This window comes from Schistocerca serialis, chromosome 2 (genome assembly GCF_023864345.2).
Source record: "Schistocerca serialis cubense isolate TAMUIC-IGC-003099 chromosome 2, iqSchSeri2.2, whole genome shotgun sequence".
Lineage (NCBI taxonomy): Eukaryota > Metazoa > Arthropoda > Insecta > Orthoptera > Acrididae > Schistocerca > Schistocerca serialis.
The window spans coordinates 404,038,041-404,057,388 of NC_064639.1; the positions used below are offsets into that span (position 1 = coordinate 404,038,041).

At 45.1% G+C, this 19,348-nt stretch overlaps 1 protein-coding gene across 1 annotated transcript in view; it reads left to right on the forward strand.

Annotated features, from left to right (window-relative positions):
* Nucleotides 1-326: 326 nt before the first annotated feature.
* Nucleotides 327-19,348, forward strand: part of LOC126456023 (pseudouridylate synthase RPUSD2-like) — a 561,359-nt gene continuing 542,337 nt past the window's right edge. Inside the window, exon 1 of the mRNA XM_050091777.1 lies at nucleotides 327-416. Within this exon, the coding sequence (XP_049947734.1) occupies nucleotides 327-416 (90 nt within the window). The remainder of the gene's footprint in view (nucleotides 417-19,348) is intronic.

Below are 19,348 nucleotides of genomic sequence, written 5' to 3' on the forward strand. Positions count from 1 at the left end.
AAGAAGACAACCGCCCCGTTCACAGGGCTGTGTGCACGCTATATAACAACGGGTGAAACGTACCAGTTGTCATCCCCCGCATTTTGTAGCTCTACTGGTCTAATCGTTAGTGGTCGACTTAAGCTTGATGTGGGGCACCTGACAACTTGCGTATTCTCTTGAACTGCAACCAGTATTAAAACCCAAGGCGGCGTTACGTGTTATTAGCGTGATGTCTCGTGGAGCTGTACTTTTAAGTGCACCTTAAATTTGAAAGTCATTCGTCGTTTCCGCAGAAGCAAGTAGTGTGAAGTTACAGTGTCTGTGCCCACTTCCACATCCGGGGAATGCCGCGGAGGGGTTTTTGCCGAAAATTCAATGAGTGCGTGTACAGACAGGCGCTCGAGGCGCGCGCGGCAGCCGCGCAGGCATTTTTGGTGGGGACTCTGCGGAATGCAGCGCCGCGGCAACAATAGTCAGTGGGCGCCGTAATTGGTGCGCGGCTCTCACGGCAGGCACGGGCTGTCCGGTAGCCCGGGCGTGGCGGCCCAGGCCGGCCGGTAGCCCGACTTAATTAGGCCGCCTCTGGAACTCAGCCCTCCAGACATCCGCTGGATCCGCTTCAGGCCAAAGACCCGGAATAACCTAGTCTCTGCACCAGCCTACTCGAAATACGCTGAGGTGACAAAAGTCACAGAGTACTTTCTAATGTCGTGTCGGACTTCCTATTGCTCGGCGTAGTGCAGTAACTCGACGTGGTATGCACACCACAAGTCGTTGCAAGTCCGCTGCAGAAATACTGAGCCATGCTGACTCTATAACCATCCATAATTGCGAAAGTGTTGTCGGTGCACGATTTTGTGGAAACTGTTCTCTCGATTGTGTCCCACAAATGTTCGATGGTATTCGTGTCGGGCGATCTGGCCAAACCATTCGTTCGAATTATCTAGAATCTTGTTCAAACCAATCACGAACAGTGGTGGCCCTGTGAAGTGGTACTTCGGAGCCATAAAAATTCCATCGTTGTGTGGGAACATGACGTCCATGAATCGGTACAAATGCCAGCAAAGTAGCCGAGTGATAGGTTCACTTAGAGTAGAGGACCCATTCCGTTCCATGTAAATACAGCCCACGCCGCTGTGGAGCCACCACCAGCTTGCACAGTGCGTTGTTGACAATCTGGTGTCGTGGCTTCATGGGGTCTGTGCCACCCTCTAACACGACCAGGAGCTCTTACCAATTGAAATCGGGATTCATCTGACTAGGTCACGGTTTCCCAGTTTAGAGCCCAACCAATATGGTGACGATCCCAGGAGATACGTTGCAGACAATGTCGTGCTGCTAGCAAAAACGTTCGCGTCAGTCGTCTGCTGCCATAGCCCATTAACGCCAATTTTCGCCGCACTCCCCTAACGGATACGTTCGTCGTGCGTCCCACCTTGATTTCTGCGGTTATTTGACACTGCGTTGCTTGTCTGTTAGCAGTAACAACTATAAGCAGACGGCGTTGCCCTCGGTCGTTAAGTGAAGGCTGTCGGTCACTGCGTTGTTCGTGGTCAGAGGTAATGCCTGAAATTTTGTATTTACGGCACACTCTTGAGGCTGTGGATCTCGGAGTATTGAATAACCTAACGATCTACGAACGGAATGTCCCTTGTGTTTAGCTCCAACTACCATTCCGCATTCAAAGTCAATTAATTCTAGTCTTGGGGCCATAATCTCGTCGAACACCGTTTCACGTGAATCATTGAGTACGAATGGTAGCTCCGGCAATGCACTGCCCTTTCATACCTTAGGTATGCGGTAGTTCTACCACCTTTATATGGCTGTATTTTTTTTGCATCTGTATTATTTTTGAAATATAGGTTGCGCTGACAGACTGCTGCGTAGTGCAACCCGAATTATGGGTTTGGTTGAAAGGTGATTATTTTGTTGTGAGTTGACGGAGCTAAAGAATGAAAATACGAAGTATTGGTTGCGGTGACGTACTTCAATGTACCGTTATCCAAGTCCTAGGTTAGTTTGAAAGGTGTCAGGCCATTAACCGACAAGTATCGTCGACGACCGTCCTTCCAAACAGAATGGGTTAAAACCCTAGCAATAATTACTGCTATCGGTAAATCCATGTTCATCTCAACCACCTTCTGAGCGAATAAGTCGCGATTTTCAATCTTGTCATGTAAAAAATGAAATAATCGCATGGCATTGTTGGCCGCTAAGGGCGAGTCTTATTTCAGTCGGCGCCACATTGGGCGACTTCCGGCCGATGATGAGGGTGAAATGATGAGGACAGCACAACATCCAGTCTCCGAGCGGAGAAAATCTCCAGCCCGGTTGGGAATCGAACCCTGGCCCAGTGCATAGGAGGCAAGCACTTTACCACCCAGCTAAGTAGGCGGACACTTTTCAGATAATACATGGCGCATTTGCACCGAGTGAAGCAAAAAAATTGTGTTCAAATGTGTGTGAATTCCTAAGGGACCAAAATGCTTAGGTCATCGGTCCCTAGACTTACACACTACTTAAACTAACTTATGCTAAGAACAACACACACACCCATGCCCGAGGTAGGACTCGAACCTCCGGCGGGAGGGACCTCGCAGTCCGTGACACGACCCGAGTGAAGCGTTTAAGCCACAATGTGTGGATCTCTAGTTCCGGGCGGCGATGGTTCCTTGGTATCTTGGATTTTCTTTCGTACCAGATCTTGAGCTCACACATTGCATCTTTATGATGAAATTACTGTAGACTACTCTTATTCCGTACTGATCAAGTTTCATGTAAGCAATAAAAGAAACATCAGCTTTAAGTTCACATGATAGTTGCTGAAGTCTTCTTACTAGAGATGGTTCCGATGCATCACAGTACGTTGCTATTCTAGTCATTAGCCCCAGGATCTATTTGAGGCAACCTACCTCACTGTTCTGTCGTGTGCTAGTCTGTAATTTCTGCGTAACTCCTGCATCTTACATCTACTTCAACCACTTTACTGTATCTGTTGTTTGACAGTCACAATTTTTGTGAAGATTACTGATCCATGATTGACATCATCCGCTTATAGTTGTATTAATACAACCCAATGCGGATGTCATCAGTCATGAGGATAAAAATAATAAAAGTCCGTTTCAATTGCCAGTGATTTCTTGTTTATTACACGACCGATTTTGAAGCCTAAAAATTCATCTTCAGGTAACACCAAGTAATTACGGAAATATAGATGTGTGGCAAAGCTTTAAGCTTCGAAACCGGTCGTGTAATAAATAAGAAATTACTGCAACTAAAGCAAACTTTTATTCTGTTAACATGTTGTTCAGTTGCTGATGTTCGCCTGATCATATTTTGTTTCAGTCATGAATAATTTACTATATTCAAGCTTTGGTGTGCCACTACAAATTTTTACTCTCCCTTTCCTTCCCACACTTCCGTCCATTACCAAATTCTCTATTCCTTAGGGTGCATCTTTTCAACCTGTATCATCTTATCATCAGCTTATTACATAAATTTTTTTTCTTCCCGTTTCTGTTCAGTATCTCGTCAGCACTTATTCTATCCACCCACCTCTAGAAAGCACTTCTTGTCTGTACTGTATATCGTCCACATTTTAATTCCATATAGGGTACAATCCAAACAAATTGTTTCAAGGAACATTTGTTTTATCAGAAACTGCTTACTTTGTTCTCTTATGAACACAGGAAATCAGTACGTACAGCCAGCTGTGTAAGTGGCTGTATGTGGCCTTTGCTTTTAGTTTTAATAAGAGTAGCTACGCATGCACTAGCACCACGATCTTGAGGAGGGACACTAATGACCACGCTGTTTAGGTGCCAACAGTTTTGAATAACGCCTTTCATCCTGTATAACTGAGGTAAGAGTCAACTTTCATTCACAGTGCAGATGAGTGTAGTGTGTCTAATATTAAATGAGTCCGGGCGTTTTGTGCACTCTGTTTAGTCCCTCTGCACGGGAAGTGCCCGTCAGATTCATAGACACTACGGGGACGCCTTTTGAATAAACAGTACAACCACTATCGTGAGACCCAAAACGCTGAAGAACTTCCTTGTAATGGCGGTCCATGACCAACACACCAAATGATGAACCACACGTACAAATTATTGCTTGGAGGAAGCGCGAGGTGAAAGTTGCAGAATTGTAAGGTTCCTTTTTGGAGACAAGTTGGTTGGTAGGAGGGAGGCTTTGTCGACTCAGAATTTTTGCACATGATCCGTTTGCCTTGCAAGTGTTCGTTACGAGCAATAGAGAACCAACAACCAATGGAAAGATTACAAACCTCCCAGCATCGTGTGGGGTGACGCGTGGGCTGGGAATCGTTTTTATTGAAATCCGGATGAGCCTGTCTTGGAAGAGAGTCGAAGCGGTTGTCATCCGCCCAGCAGGGGCGTGAGTGGGTTATGTTTTGGGCTGGTATCGTGTGCGAATGTCGGACGGCTCCCGTCGCTATGCACGGTAGTTTGGGGGCCGTGCAGTACCGGGACATGCAACCACCTCTAACCTATCGTCGAGCCCTATTGTCAACAGTTCGACGATGCTTTCAAGACGATAATGGAGGAGCGCAGAATTCCCACTTCGTTAACACTTTTCACCTAGAGACAGGGATTAGCCGATTGGAATGGCAATTGGTATCTACTGATATGAACACGATTGAGAATGTCTGGAACTTGCAAAGCTCACTCGCAGGAATTTTCCTCAGACATTGGATAATCTCTAGGGAACCTCCATCGAAGAGAGAGAACGGTCTGAACAGAAGCGTCTCAGCTACCTTGCGCACGGCATGCCAAGGAGTGTGCAGACATGTTGTAATGCACAAGATTAAGCTATACTGTACTGAATGGTAGCAGCAACTTCGATTTCTCAGACATGCACATTCGAACGAACGATCTTTATTTTGTTTTTATTTCATTGTAAATTTTTTTGTTATTATTGTCGAATGTTAGCCCACAATCTTACGCAGATACTCTCTTTGTCCAGAAAGTTTTTGATCAGTCGTCTTAGTTACAATAATAAAAATATCTCTTCTGCGGGAGTCTTACCCATATCGGCCGTACTGTAACTGATGTGCTTACAGTAAGTTGAGTTCTTACGAAATACGGACGGTGGCAAGTTTATGCTACGTTTATAATTTATTTTGCTACATTTGGTTTGTTTATGAGTAGACTAGCGCCATATTTCAATTAGTATTAACGCTGGAGTTAGTAAAGCGAGATTTAGAATTTTCATTGTGGAACGGGAACTTGGGAGAGGCGAGTATTTATCGAGTTGGTGCAAGGCGAACCGTGGCCCGGCACCGGTAAGCAGCGCGGCGGCACTGTAAACTCCCCCCGGCCCTGCAGATAGGCGCTGGCTGCCGCCAGAGTAAACTTAATTAAAGAGAGTAATACGCCAGCCCATAAACCGGCTGCACCGCCCAGCCCAATAACCAGCCGCTGGAAATCTTGACGCCTGGCTGGCTGCCTACCTGCAGGGTGCACCCGCTCTCTACCGTACCGCCGCCAGCGGGCACCTGAACTGCAGATCAAAAATCCAGTAAGTGACGACCACTGGCAGACCAGTTCTCTATTATTTCACTTTGCGAAGGTTTCACTTGCAGGACACGGAAGAAGGAATAGTCGTAGCTCGGCAGGGTACGACTTGTGCTCTAATTCTTGGAACGAACAGCCTCAGTTTCCGTTGAACTGAATTGACTCCGAAAGGGTTGCGGCGAATATTAATAACAAGTCGCAACTAGCCGCTTCCTGAGCCAGTAACAATGAGCTTTCAAAAATGTAAATTATGAAATTTGAATCTTTTTTTGTTTAACTTTACACAAAGTGGGTGAAAGTAAACCCCTGTGACGAGTGGCACACATATAGTGTGTTTCGGAGCAAGACACGGCAGGGAGTGTCACATTTCCTTTGTCAGCATATGTCAGCGGAAACTGGATTTGCAAGGTTTCCGCTAAATGTCACTGGAAACTTTCCTGAACGTGAAGTAAGAATAATGAAATGGTTGTGGCGATGATTACATATTTGTTGGGTACACAACATGCAGGCGTTTAGCGTCCGCAGCGGAGTCTCTTATGCCTCTACCATGCACTTAAGTGCGAACTGCAGAGTATTGCTATAGATGCAAAAACGATTGTGCCCCATGGATAGAGAATATGGTACATGTTTGATGGAGCACATATTCCTTCTGATGTAAGACGATTTCCAGCGCGCCAGTACAGTTCAAGACGGATAGGTCGAGCAGGGCTTGTCCCTTGGCCTCCAAGGTCAGCTGACCTCAGTCCTATGAATTTTTGTGCCTGGTGTCATCTCAGACGTGAAGTGAAGAACTGGAACTGTAAAGACTTGCCGGCCGAAGTGGCCGTGCGGTTCTAGGCGCTACAGTCTGGAGCCGAGCGACCGCTACGGTCGCAGGTTCGAATCCTGCCTTGGGCATGGATGTGTGTGATGTCCATAGGTTAGTTAGGTTTAATTAGTTCTAAGTTCTAGGCGACTGATGACCTCAGAAGTTAAGTCGCATAGTGCTCAGAGCCATTTGAACCATTTTTGTAAAGACTTGTTGAGATTTACGAGATGATCCGGGAGTGTCTGAAACAATTCGTAACTCACCGCAAAGTATATGAGCAGAGTGCTGCATCCTAATGTGAGAATTCGAATATGCCCTTTAACAAATGAAATAAACGTATGGCGTTGTTGGCCGGGATGTCCCAGTCGGGTTCGGCCGCCAAGTGCAAGTCTTATTTCATTCGGCGCCATATTGGGCGACTTGCGGCCGATGATGAGGATGAAAGGATGATGAGGACAACACAACACCCAGTCCCCGAGCGAAGAAAATCTTCAACCCGGCCGAGAATCGACCCGGGCCCAGTGCACGGGAGGCAAGCACGTTACCACCCAGCTAAGCAGCTTAACAGCTATAAGTGTACTGCAAACTGTAACATGTGGCGTGCTGAAGTAGTATTGTATGTCTTCTTAAGGGAGGCCATGGTTGAATTTTGAGGACTTGATTAAAAGGTTTGTCCTTACTATGATTCTATTTTACACCGAGGTCAGTGGTGCCTTGTAGCCATGCATTCGCAGTTTTCTTGCAAATGTGTCGGACCCATATTTTCTGAAACATTTCTGCTTTTATTCAAATTTAACTTTTTGCACCATATAAGTACAGATAATTGGATTTCTTTTGGTAAATCCTGTTATAACATTATTTAATAATACAGTGGAAACTATATTATCAAATAAATACGTTATGGAAAGGATTTTACCCTGGGTAAACAAAATTTTCATCTTTGTGACCCATTCTTCAAATGGTTCAAATGGCTCTGAGCACTATGGGACTTAACATCTGAGTTCATCAGTCCCCTAGAACTTAGAACTACTTAAACCTAACTAACGTAAGGACAGCACACACATCCATGCCCTTGGGAGGATTCGAACCTGCGACCGTAGCGGTCGCTCGGTTCCACACTGTAGCGCCTAGAACCGCACGGCCACTACGGCCGGCTGATATTCATGTAGCTATCTGTCATCTGCTCTATTGCTGTTATTTTGGTGCAGTTTGTTATCAGCAGCTGTAACGAATTTTTCTATAGCCATTACTGATACTGAACGACAAATTAGGTATGAAATGAAACTATCGGTGTTCGGTAAGGCTGTATTATCACTGTGGAAATATTTACATATTAAATTCAACTGTTCAACACTGTTATGTTCAAATATATTTAACATTTGTTTGTTAGGTTCAAGTATGATAATTTTTGTTTGAAAATGTTTCTGCGTGTTGGTTGTGCGCCTTGTGCAGCGTACTCAAAACAAGTTGGCAACATGCGGGTCCGCAGTGGGAACTTCGTAGGGCAGCCCTTACACATCCTCCACATAGTCTCGAACTCTCCCATTGAGATTTCCATGTTTTTTGAGCACTGAAGAGAGACATTCGCTACCGTTGATTTGCTTCGGACGAAGAGGTGCACGTCTGCATACAATCACGGTTCCATGAGCAGCTACAAACTTTTTCCATTAAGACCGTGATCGTCTAGTCTTATTCTGGGATAAATGTATTAACATTTATGGCTATTAATTGTGAAATAGTAAACTGTCTACCTACTTTTTGCCAAGTTTTTTCTAAGTGTCTCTTATACTTTCTTTTTGTTCTTTCCATGTTGTCGAAAGTTTTCAAGGTTCTCTCAAACACACACTGTGTCACTGTGTGTGAAATATTCAACTGTCTGGCCATCTTGTTTTACGTATTCTAAACATGGGTGTCTGTGTCTAAAACGGAGAGAAAGAGGGAGAACTTCAACAGAACGTAATGCACAGTGAAATCATATCACACTAACAAAACAATGTTTCATTTTAGGCCAGATATTTTCGTTCTATATCAGTAATGTAGGCCTACTATGGAGACATTGTTTGCACATGGCCTACTGTACAAAAATATGAACTGTTGTGCAGGCGACAGACATGAAATGTATTCGCAATTGCGAATATGGAAAACCATCAGCTGTAGAATGGAATGACGGCAATGAAAATTTGTGCCGGACCGGGACTCGAATCCGGATCTCCCGCTTATCGCGAGCGGTGGTCGCCTCACCACTTGGCTATCCGTGCACGACTCACTGCTAGACCCAAACATCTGTATGTTGTCAACCGTGAGTCTACGACGTGCATGCATGTCCAAAGGAAGTTTGAATCGTAATTCAGAATAACACAGGCATTGCAATGTCGTAGCTTCATGAATGTATGTGCTATTAAGCTTTATATTGCATTGAAACGTATATATGCAATTTTTACCTTTTATTCGACAAAAAATAAAATAAACCCACTGACGATGGTAAAGCACGAATGGGCGAAAGAGAAGAAAACTGTGTTTACTCAAGGCAAAATTCTTTTCAGTACTTATTGGTTTAAAAGCAGACACGGACAAATGTTAGCTACAAGCTCGATATCAATATTTTCTCAAATGCGATTCAAGCAATGCCTCTCTTCACGAAAAAAGCCCTGGAGATCTAGGGTTCGGGCACTCACTGAGAATACGTCATCTTATTCTCGGGACAAGTTCAAGACCGTGCTTAGTTTAGTGATTGGATGAGTGCGGCGGTTTCCGTTTCAGTGAGTTCCTCTCCTGAGGCGAGAGACAAGTGACCGGACCGGGTGTCGCCAAGTCAGCCGGCGTTCCGTGCGGCCGGGCGGCGGGCGCCGCTCTCGCCGTAAGTGAGCCCGGCCGTAATCAGGCAGACATCGCGTGCCGGCCCAACAGCCTAATGGCTCCGGCGCGCTCTTATATTATTCACGGCGCCCTCGCTGCCGACGAAAACGACTCACGGAATCCCGCTGCTCACTCCGTTGTTGCGACCCAACAGAAAGTCTGTCCGAGCTGACTGCTCTCGTTTGCCTTTTGTTGCTGAACGCTCTAAGAGTATACCGCCCTAAAGTGAAGAAGCTTCCACTTCTTAACAGTGACAGTAGCTGTGTAGCGTTCAGTGAAGCGTTTCCACATCCTCGACGCTGCGCCACCACCTAGCGGCTGCCAGGAGGTAAAACAGGACATTTCCTGAGCAGTGGAAACACAAACCCGTAACTTATAGATTTATGACATCACTGCCGGAGTGGCCGAGCGGTTCTAGGCGCTACAGTCTGGAACTGCGCGACCGCTACGGTCACAGGTTCGAATCCTGCCTCGGGCATGGATGTTTGTGATGTCCTTAGGTTAGTTAGGTTTAAGTAGTTCTAAGTTCTAGGGGACTGATGACCACAGCAGGTAAGACCCATAGTGCTCAGAGCCATTTGAACGATATGACATCACCGTCAGATCAGAGAACAACTTCGCGACATAGTTATGTGCTGGGCGAAGCCACACATCTTCAACGCAGCAGAAAATGCTTGCAGCATCTGCCTTTCGTCTGAAGATGGCCACTGGCTGATTTAAACCAATTGTAGCATTGTGACATGCTCGTGTGATAGTGTTGTAAGTATACACAAAAAACAAAAGAATTAGATAGGGCATTTTGGAATACGATGTAGTTACGGTATTGGTGGAACCAGAAAATTTGTCGTGAAGCCATTAAATTGACCAAACTCATGTACACATTTGCTGAAGAAAATGATGGCGTCATTTTGTCGGGTAGCGCTCGAAAACAAGTCTACAGCACTCACTTGGTGAAGAAAACCGTATCCACTGATGTAAAGAGTTTACTGCACAATAAAATTAATTCAACCACAAACTGAAATCATATCTGCTTGATCACGACGCCAACAATTTCTGGGTGTGTAGTAGCAGTATTAGTAATCAGTGTAAGCATGAAAAAAGCAACATAACTAAAAAAAACATGAAAGTGGTCCACATTTTGCTATAGTCTACGTTGATAAAGTATAGCATAATTGTAAAACTGACACGTTAAACATCTTAGCCAGAGGTCGCAGTTATGACTTATGGAGCATGCAGGTTACAAACTAACTTCCTGTGGGCAAAGGAGAAATATAATATTATTGCGTAAACTATCACGAGTTGGATGTGGTATGGCAGCCGGAATTACGACTGGACCACGCACGATAAAAACAGAGTCTGTACCGAATCCACATTGTTCCTTGGCCGTTGAGTAATTGTAGAAATGTAATGTGACCATATGCTCCTTTACTGCTCTTTTAGACGTGGAGAGGAATACACCTTCCTGACTCAGCTTGTCTAAGTAAACTTCAAACTAGCAACATGTTTAATTAGGTTGTCGGCACTGGAAGAAGTTGAGAAGAAAGTAAGATTAGGCTTCAATACCCTGTCGATGTCGAGACCATTTGAGACGGGGAACAAGCTTGTATTGACAAAGGAAGCTGAGCGTGTCCTTTTCAAATGAAGAGGCATTTGCCCTAAGCATTTTGGGAAACTATCGAAAAAATAGTTATGAATGTGCTGTTTCAAATGGCTCTGAGCACTATGGAACTTAAATTCTGAGGTCATCAGTCCCCTAGAACTTAGAACTACTTAAACCTAACTAACCTAAGGACATCACACACATCCATGCCCGAGGCAGGATTCGAACCTGCGACCGTAGTGGTCGCTCGGTTCCAGACTGAAGCGCCTAGAACCGCTCAGCCACACCAGCCGGCTGTGCTGTTTCCATTTAGATGGTTGAGTCCACTATTCTGTCTGGACATATCCATAGGTGGTGGTCCCAACGAAATATTGCATCACTTCAGAGAGTCCCTATAGGACAAAAAGGATGATATTACGGTAGATCATTGTATGCAGGCATGGTTCAAGGGAAGGCCATTGTTGATTAAGTATGATGGAGAATTTAAAGCTGAGGCACAACAGTTCTCCTGCCTTCGCCTTACTGCTCACATTGCGACTCGGTTCAACTACGGTACCCTTCGCGATAGGTGTTCAAAGAGATGTGTTCGCGCTCTGGATGGCAACTGCTAGTCATTAGTCTGTGTCATCCATTTTCTAGACGTTCCTGGAATATGCTGAAAGAGGACGTGTCACCTCTTGTCACGATGAGGATATGATGTTTTTCTGTGTGTGTGTTTACTTCAGTTGTTATGGATGTTTTCCGAATTAAAGGAAGGGAAGTTGGCCCTCATTGCCAGCATGCGAATTATTCTTCTCGAGTTGCGCGAAAGGAGCCGCCGAACTGAATGTCCATGTCATTGTCACCAATATCACATTCTCGCACTCCATTTTGCACGGTTCAGCTTACCCAAGACGAATGGTTCGATACCGCCACCAATTCTCTCAAGCTGACAAGTATTTGTTGGGAAAATTTGGTCCACTAAGAGTACTAGAATCCTATCTAGTGGGTTTCAGTGACCTTGTCCAGGGTGTTGGACCTGTCCTTTAGATATTCTGCCTACAAATACAATAGCATTTGTAGCTACTGACATTTTCATCGTTGAAGAGCGTGATTAAAGCAATATTTGATAAAAGGGGCATTGGATCACCCATTTTGTTGGGTTTTAACACCTTTGAACTATTATATCCATATTGTGCCGTATGGCAAACAGATCGCAATACTTGGCTTCGATATATAGTTACAAGCCCGTAATAGACATCTGAAGATAGATTTTATAAGTCCGAAACTGGTCATGCTATAAATGGAGGTATAGAGCAAATTTATGGGTAATTGTTGATTTTGAGTCATATTTATGATCTGGAGATGAAAAGACGCATTATAGAAAAAGCTTCCAGTGAAATGATATAGAATAAAACGTTAACAAATGTAATAGATCAAGTTTATCCACTATGGGTGTTATGGAACATGTGATTGTATTAATGGAATATAAATACAGATACCCGCGACAAATCATTTTTAAATATCTGTTTATTTCCTTAAACTAGTTTTCTCCTCGAAATGTGGCATGCAGAAGGTACGTGTTTTCGTAGCGTGATGCTTGCATGCCGCCCGTAGTGGCGCAAGTTAGTGCCCAGCTTAAAGCTACGAAAATAAATATGTATGCACCATCTCAAGATGAACCTGAGAGGTTAGAAAACTATTTTTGAGAAATAAACAAGTATTTCAAATATGACTGGTCACAAATACCCTTATTTATACTCAGATATAACAGAATAGTAATGGAGAGATCGAAAGATAGCGTCGCATCTATTAGGCAGTACTTTTAGCCAGCCTGGTTCCACTAACGGAAAAAAACTCGCAACTCCAAGAAGGAGTTGTGCGACATAAACAAAAGTTGGCACTCGTGATTCTACATAAGATGATGTCTATTCGAATTTCGCTCCAGTCGCACAAGAGAGGTGCTACTAGCGCCAGTATGAGGGTGTAAATCAGGTTTGCTCTAAATACGTGCTGCAACGGCCGTAAGCTTTAGTTACCCTTGGGTTTGGACGTGGTGGTTTGATGTTAGAATAGAATGCCTTTAAGGCGACAAGATACTATTATCCGCACCTCACTGAGTCTGAACGAGGTTTTGTAGTAAGACTACGAGAACTAGATGTTCCTTCTGAGATACTGCAGAAATACGTGGGAGGAATATAGCCAGTGTACACGATTGCTGGCAGCGGTGGCCACGGGAATGTACGGTCGCAAGAAGACTGTGCTCCGGACGACCACGTGGCACTGCCGAGAGGGAAGACCATCCTGTTCGTGCAGCATCCACAGCAGCGATTTGACCAGCATTTGGTGTCACAGTGCCACAACGAACTGTCACAAATCGGTCACTTCAAAGACAGCTCCGCGCCGGTCGCACTATAGCGTGCATTCCACTGACCCTAGGCCATCGACATTTACGATTTCATAGGTGTCAAGCGAGAGCTCATTGGAGAGCAAGGTGGAGGTCTGTTGTGTTTTCTGATGAAAGCTGGTTCTGCCTAGGTGTGAGTGATGGCCGTGTGTTGATTAGGAGGCCAGGTGAGGGTCTGCAACCAACCCACACTGGACGTACACCTGGAGTAATGATTTCGGCTGCGATTTCGTATGATAGCAGGAGCACTCCCTTGGTTATCCCGCGCAAAATTGTACGTCACTGGTGAATCGACTTGCTGTGCTGCCATTCATGAACAGCATTTCAGGGGGCGTTTTCCAACAGGATAACGGTCGCCCGTATATGCTGTACAGAATATCGATATGTTGCCTTGGCGTACTCGATCAACAGATCGGTCTCCAATCGAACAAATGTGGGACATCATCGGACGACAACTCCAGCGTCATCCATAAGCAGCGTTAACCGTCCCTATATTGACCGACCAAGTGCGACAGGCATGGAACTCAGTTTCCACTGTACAACAGAATACATGCACGTTTGCATTTTTGCATTCAATATTCTGGTGGTTACACCGTTTATTAATGTACCAGCATGTCACATTTGCAATGGCTTATCTCGCGCTTACGTTAACCTATGATGTTGCAATGTTAATCACTTACGTATGTTACCTAGACAAATATATTCCCTAAATGTCATTACTCTACATTAATTATTTTTCGGTGTTACGTTTTTTTCCTGTCAGTGTACGCTGCACTAACTCTGATCACCGGTCGAACGATAGGCAGGACTTCCGAGAAATACGTGTGGAACAACTCTTTCACAAACAGACTAAAAGCGAATCGGCGTGTAACATGAATGGCCGACAGTGGCTTTTTATTTGTATTTTATTTTTAAATATATTGATGATAGCGGGGCGTGAGCAGAGCTCGCTTCATCTGGCGGTAACTGCGGTGCTCGGCGGGATCAAATGTAATTTTCAAGAGCACGCTGCTGACGCATCAACCGCCCCGTCCCCTCGCCCTAATGAAGAGATCGCGTGGCTCGCCGCCGCAAACACGAATTTCGGGCGCACTGGAAACCCAATAACTCGCGATTGCTGCCCGCTGCACGTCGCGACAATTCAGCAGCCCACGCTCTCCAGCCAACCATGAGTGCGTTTTATTGTACTCTGTACATTTACATCGCGGAAGATCACACAACTATCGACGAATAAGAGCCAGATGCTTGACTTTATAGGTATTGTGTGTGTGATTCAGCAGCTGAAGAGCTACCGCGAGTGACTGGCTCAAATTCTCTCTTAAAATTCTCATTAGCGGGGTGCGTCGAATACAGTAATAGGAGTCTGTGCGAAAAAAATTCTGACGACCTCGTTCCTACTCGTGTAACGTTGTTTAACGATCTTCGAATTCTGTTTGACGAATTTGTATTGTCCGCATAAGCACGTAGGCGTGAGATGTACACAAGTCAGCAAAGGAAGAAAACTGGATGGGTGATTAACATTTTTTGTAAGCTACCGAGATGAGAATACATATCGGATAAGGATCTCGAACAGGTGTTCTGAAGATTTTTGGATAATCGTACTCATGCGAAAAGCTTCAAAACTTGGATTTGAAGAAATAATTAATTTTATGTAGAAGACAGGAGAAGAAGCAGAATCTCTGGGAACTCTATAAAGCTATGGAAAGTATCTGCAGGAAGCTTGTGTAAGTCGACAGCTGATGAAAAGCAGTCGTAGGAGATGGTAAATGGCAATTGTCCCTTCCACTGCAGAAGCGTATTTCGTTAAGAAGGCACCCAAAAAGACCACACCGTCGTTAAATAAACGTGTTACTTGTCCAAACAGCGGTGAACAACGGGAGCAGGTTCGCTGAAGTTGTGAACTTTGTGGTATCAGGTATAGATACCATCCCGTAGACGTCTGAGCTGGCAACGGGATTGCAGGTTTCTATCAGATACCGATAGCAATCATGTGGCATCCGGCGGACCCAATGGTGCACGCCCACTGAACCACGCTTCCAGCAGCTCTGGGCTACGGGCGCCCCCTGCGAGCGTGGTGTGGGAGAGGCGGCCGCAGCCACACAGCCCCCACTCGCACTTCGGCACTCGGAGCCTCTTCGCTGCGTGGCGCTACGCAGTCGCCGCCTAGTCACTTTTCTGACACCTCCGTTCGTGCTTACTTCAGAGAGCCTCAACCTTGTTGACATTGAGAGTTGGACTCTATTTCTAGCTGCAGTATTTGTAAAGAGTCTTCGTACACTCTGAGAAATACAAGTTAAACAAATCTTCTGTTTCCTTTGTTAACTTTTTCGCTAATCATTTGTGCTCCTGTCCAGCTTTCCTACAACGACAATTGCCGCACCACTATGAAGCGCACTTCTCTCCACCCTTATGTACGAAGTCGTATGCAACAAACTTTGCGTCATGGGCGTAAGCTTGAGTGTCTGTGATGCAGAATACTGGCCCAAGCTCAACACACAAAATCTGACGCGACGGAGTAATGAAAACTGATATTATTTCCGTAAAGTTCGCACGTGAAACTGATGACGTTCACAGAAGCACTCGAAGGACGCTGTTCCGAAGAGCTCTTACGCCCTTTTGTGTCTCAGTATTGACGTCACTTCCCTACATATCATCCTACTAGTAAATCATCACATGAATTAGTCAGTAGTGCTCACTGTTATACTTCTCTGCACCTCTGGTTACGGACGGGTTGTTGGTTGCTAGCTACATATAGAACCGGTCAAGTTGATGATGTTAATTGCAAGATCTCTAACTCTGTTTGCATTTGCAGCATCGTGTGCAACCAAACACTTTTAACACACTGGGGTGAACAGTAAATTGTAACATGTAACGTGACGCAACGGTATTGTATTTCTTGTTAAGGTAGGCCTTGGTTGAGATTTGAGCCCAACCGATTCGGACGTAATCGAAAAGTTTGCATTTGAAATAGATTTACACTAAATTCGACACTATTTCACACTGATGTCAGTGGTGGCTCACGAACGTACATTCGCAGTTACATCGCAAAAGTCTCGGACCCATGTTTACTGCAACGAATTTGCTTCTATTACCATATACTTTCATCCGCATCAGTTTTCACTGTTAATTATGGTACACTTTGTATAGTAAAGTATGGGAATGAAGGTTATCCTTTCATTGCACTGTTACTATGTTTGCTGATAATCTTTTTCTCTTGATTTAAACGTACTATTATATCTCTATTGCCCCTCCCGCTTGGCATTCCATGGTTGTATGCTGCATTTATGGCTGCCGCAAGGTACTGCAAGGATTAGACGTGTAATACGATATGGCGGCGCATGTCCGACGAACGTGTGACAGCTGGAAGACACCCCAGAACAGGCGCTAATAAAGGATTCGGTTGCCTACTCCTGCCTCCCCCCCGTTCCTCCTCAGGCATAACTTACCGTCAGCCCCCACTTGTAACGTGCCTCTGATGCCTACTATTTTAGTAGTAATAATAATAATAATACTAAAATATATATGATGTTTAAATATAGTAATGAATTATTTAATTACAATAATATATTCAACATTTTGGTATAATACTAATACTTTGTGTACATCTGTGCGTGTTACATCACTTTAGGATAACGTTCAAGAAACTGCAATTCAGAGAAACACACCATTCGAAAAGTATTCGTCCCAAATTTGAGAATTGCATATGCCATGCGGTTGAATTAGGAACTGTAATAGCAACAAACCCTCACAACTCTGACGTCATAAATTACGCAGTACATCATCGAAATATGGATTCAAATTAGTCAGTATTTCAAGAAGTGCTACAATCGTGAACAGATCTGCGTCAATGGCTACGGTAGCGTGAAAAAAATCAGTATGTTGTTTCATTCAGTCGTTTCCACCTACGTTCCGGAAATCAGTCCTTTTAGCTTTTTCTTCCATGGGTGCATAATGGAGGTCTTCTCCATTCTGCCTTTGCCTTATTATTCAACCTTCCTGTGACTTGCTAGTTGCCTGCGGACTCACGAACTTAGTCGTATTTGATTAAATGAACATCTGCAACTGAGGAACATATTTAAAGAATTAATATTCGCTTCGGTTGACAGTAATTTCGTAGTTTATTCTACGACCAGTTTCAAAGCATACAGCTTTATCTTCAGGTGCCACCAAATAGTTATGGGAACATAAATGTGTGGCGGTCGGGCCAGTCAGTCACCGGGGGAGGGGGGGAAACCTCACGTCAAACAAACGCATGGGAGCGTTGCCCAGCAACCACAGCGCCCACCTGGGCAGGCGAGTGTGACCGCCACACGTTTGTGTTTCTATAATTATTTGGTGGCAAGTGAAGATGAAGCTGTATGCTTCGAAACCGTTCATGAAATAAATTAAGCAATTACTGGCAACTGAAGCGGATTTTTATTCTATAGACGTGTGGGACTTGCTGTTGATAGCAGGTGCGGTCAGTCTGTGAATAAGCGTCCTTACCTGACCGGAATGTTAGTGACCGAGCTGCAAGCTGATAGACATAGGCAGTGCCTCACACGAGCAACTGAAAAATAAATGTAGCTTGTAAGTTCTAGAACTCACGCCGTTTCTGTGTGATTTGGAAATATACATGCATCAAAAAAATGTTTGCATCACCGCAGTTCCCAGATCTCCTGAAGACAGACGTTGACTATGGATATTGTATCACAGACACAGTCCCTTTGACTGTTCAAAGATGTCACTAAACCAGCTCAAAGATGTAAACAACCATGCATGAGCAGCGCCTATTAGACGGAGGGGGTCCGACAGCCGATCAGTTCGTCATTCCACCAGGAAGGAGGTACACGGCTCATGTTGTCTGTAGTTCAACCGTGCCTAGACGGTCAATACTGCGGTTCGATCGCGTCCGCATTGTTACTTTGTGCCAGGAAGGGCTCTCAACAAAGGAAGTATCCAGAGGTCTCGGAGTGAACCAAAGCGATGTTGTTCGGACATGGAGGAGATACAGAGAGACAAGGACTGTCGATGACATGCCTCGCTCAGGCCGCCCAAGAGCTACTACTGCATTGGATGACCGCTACCTACGGATTATAACTCGGGGGAACCCTGACAGCAACGCCATCATGTTGAATAATGCTTTTCGTTCAGCCACAAGACGTTATGTTACGACTCAAAGTGTGCGCAATAGGCTGCATGATGCGCAACTCCCAACGCGCATGGCGAGGTCCATCCTTGCAACCACGACACCTTGCAGCGCGGTACAGATGTGCCGAACAACATGCCGAATGGACCGCTCAGGATTGGCACCACGTTCTCTTCACCGATGAGTGTCGCATATGCCTTCAACCAGACAGTCGTCGGAGACGTGTTTGGAGGCAACGCGGTCAGGTTGAATGCCTTAGACACACCGTCCAGCGAGTGCAGCAGGGTGGAGGTTCCCTGCTGGCATTATGTGGGGTCGACGTACGCCGCTGGTGGTCATGGAAGGCGCCGTAACGACCGTACGATACGTGAATGTCATTCTCAGACAGATAGTGCAATCATATCGGCAGCATATTGGCTAGACATTCGTCTTCATGGACGACAATTCGCGCCCCCATCGGGCACATCTTATGAATGACATCCTTCAGGATAACGACATCGCTCGACTAGTGTGGCCAGCATGTTCTCCAGACATGATCCCTATCGAACAAGCTTGGGATAGATTGAAAAGGGCTGTTTACGGACGACGACCACTCTGAGGAATCTACGCCGAACCGCTGAACCAACAGTGCCTTGATTAACTTGTGGATAGTAGGGCACGACGAATACAGGCATGCATCAATGCAAGAGGACGTGCTACTGGATATTAAGAGGTACCGGTGTGTACAGCAATCTGGACCACCACCTCTGAAGGTCTCGCTGTATGGTGGTACAACATACAATGTGTCGTTTTCATGAGCAATAAAAAGGGCGGAAATGATGTTTATGCTGATCTCTATTCCAGTTTACAGGTTTGGGAACTCTTGGAACCGAGGTGATGCAAAATATATACGAGGGTTGGAACTTTAATAGTGGCAAGTATTTATTTACATCTCGTACAAAATAGATACGTGTTTGAAAGTTTTACTGCCCTTCAAAGTAGTTACCATCATTGTGTATAACCCACTGCCAAGCACTGCCAAGTGCTATACCACCTACTGCACTCCCCTGACTTA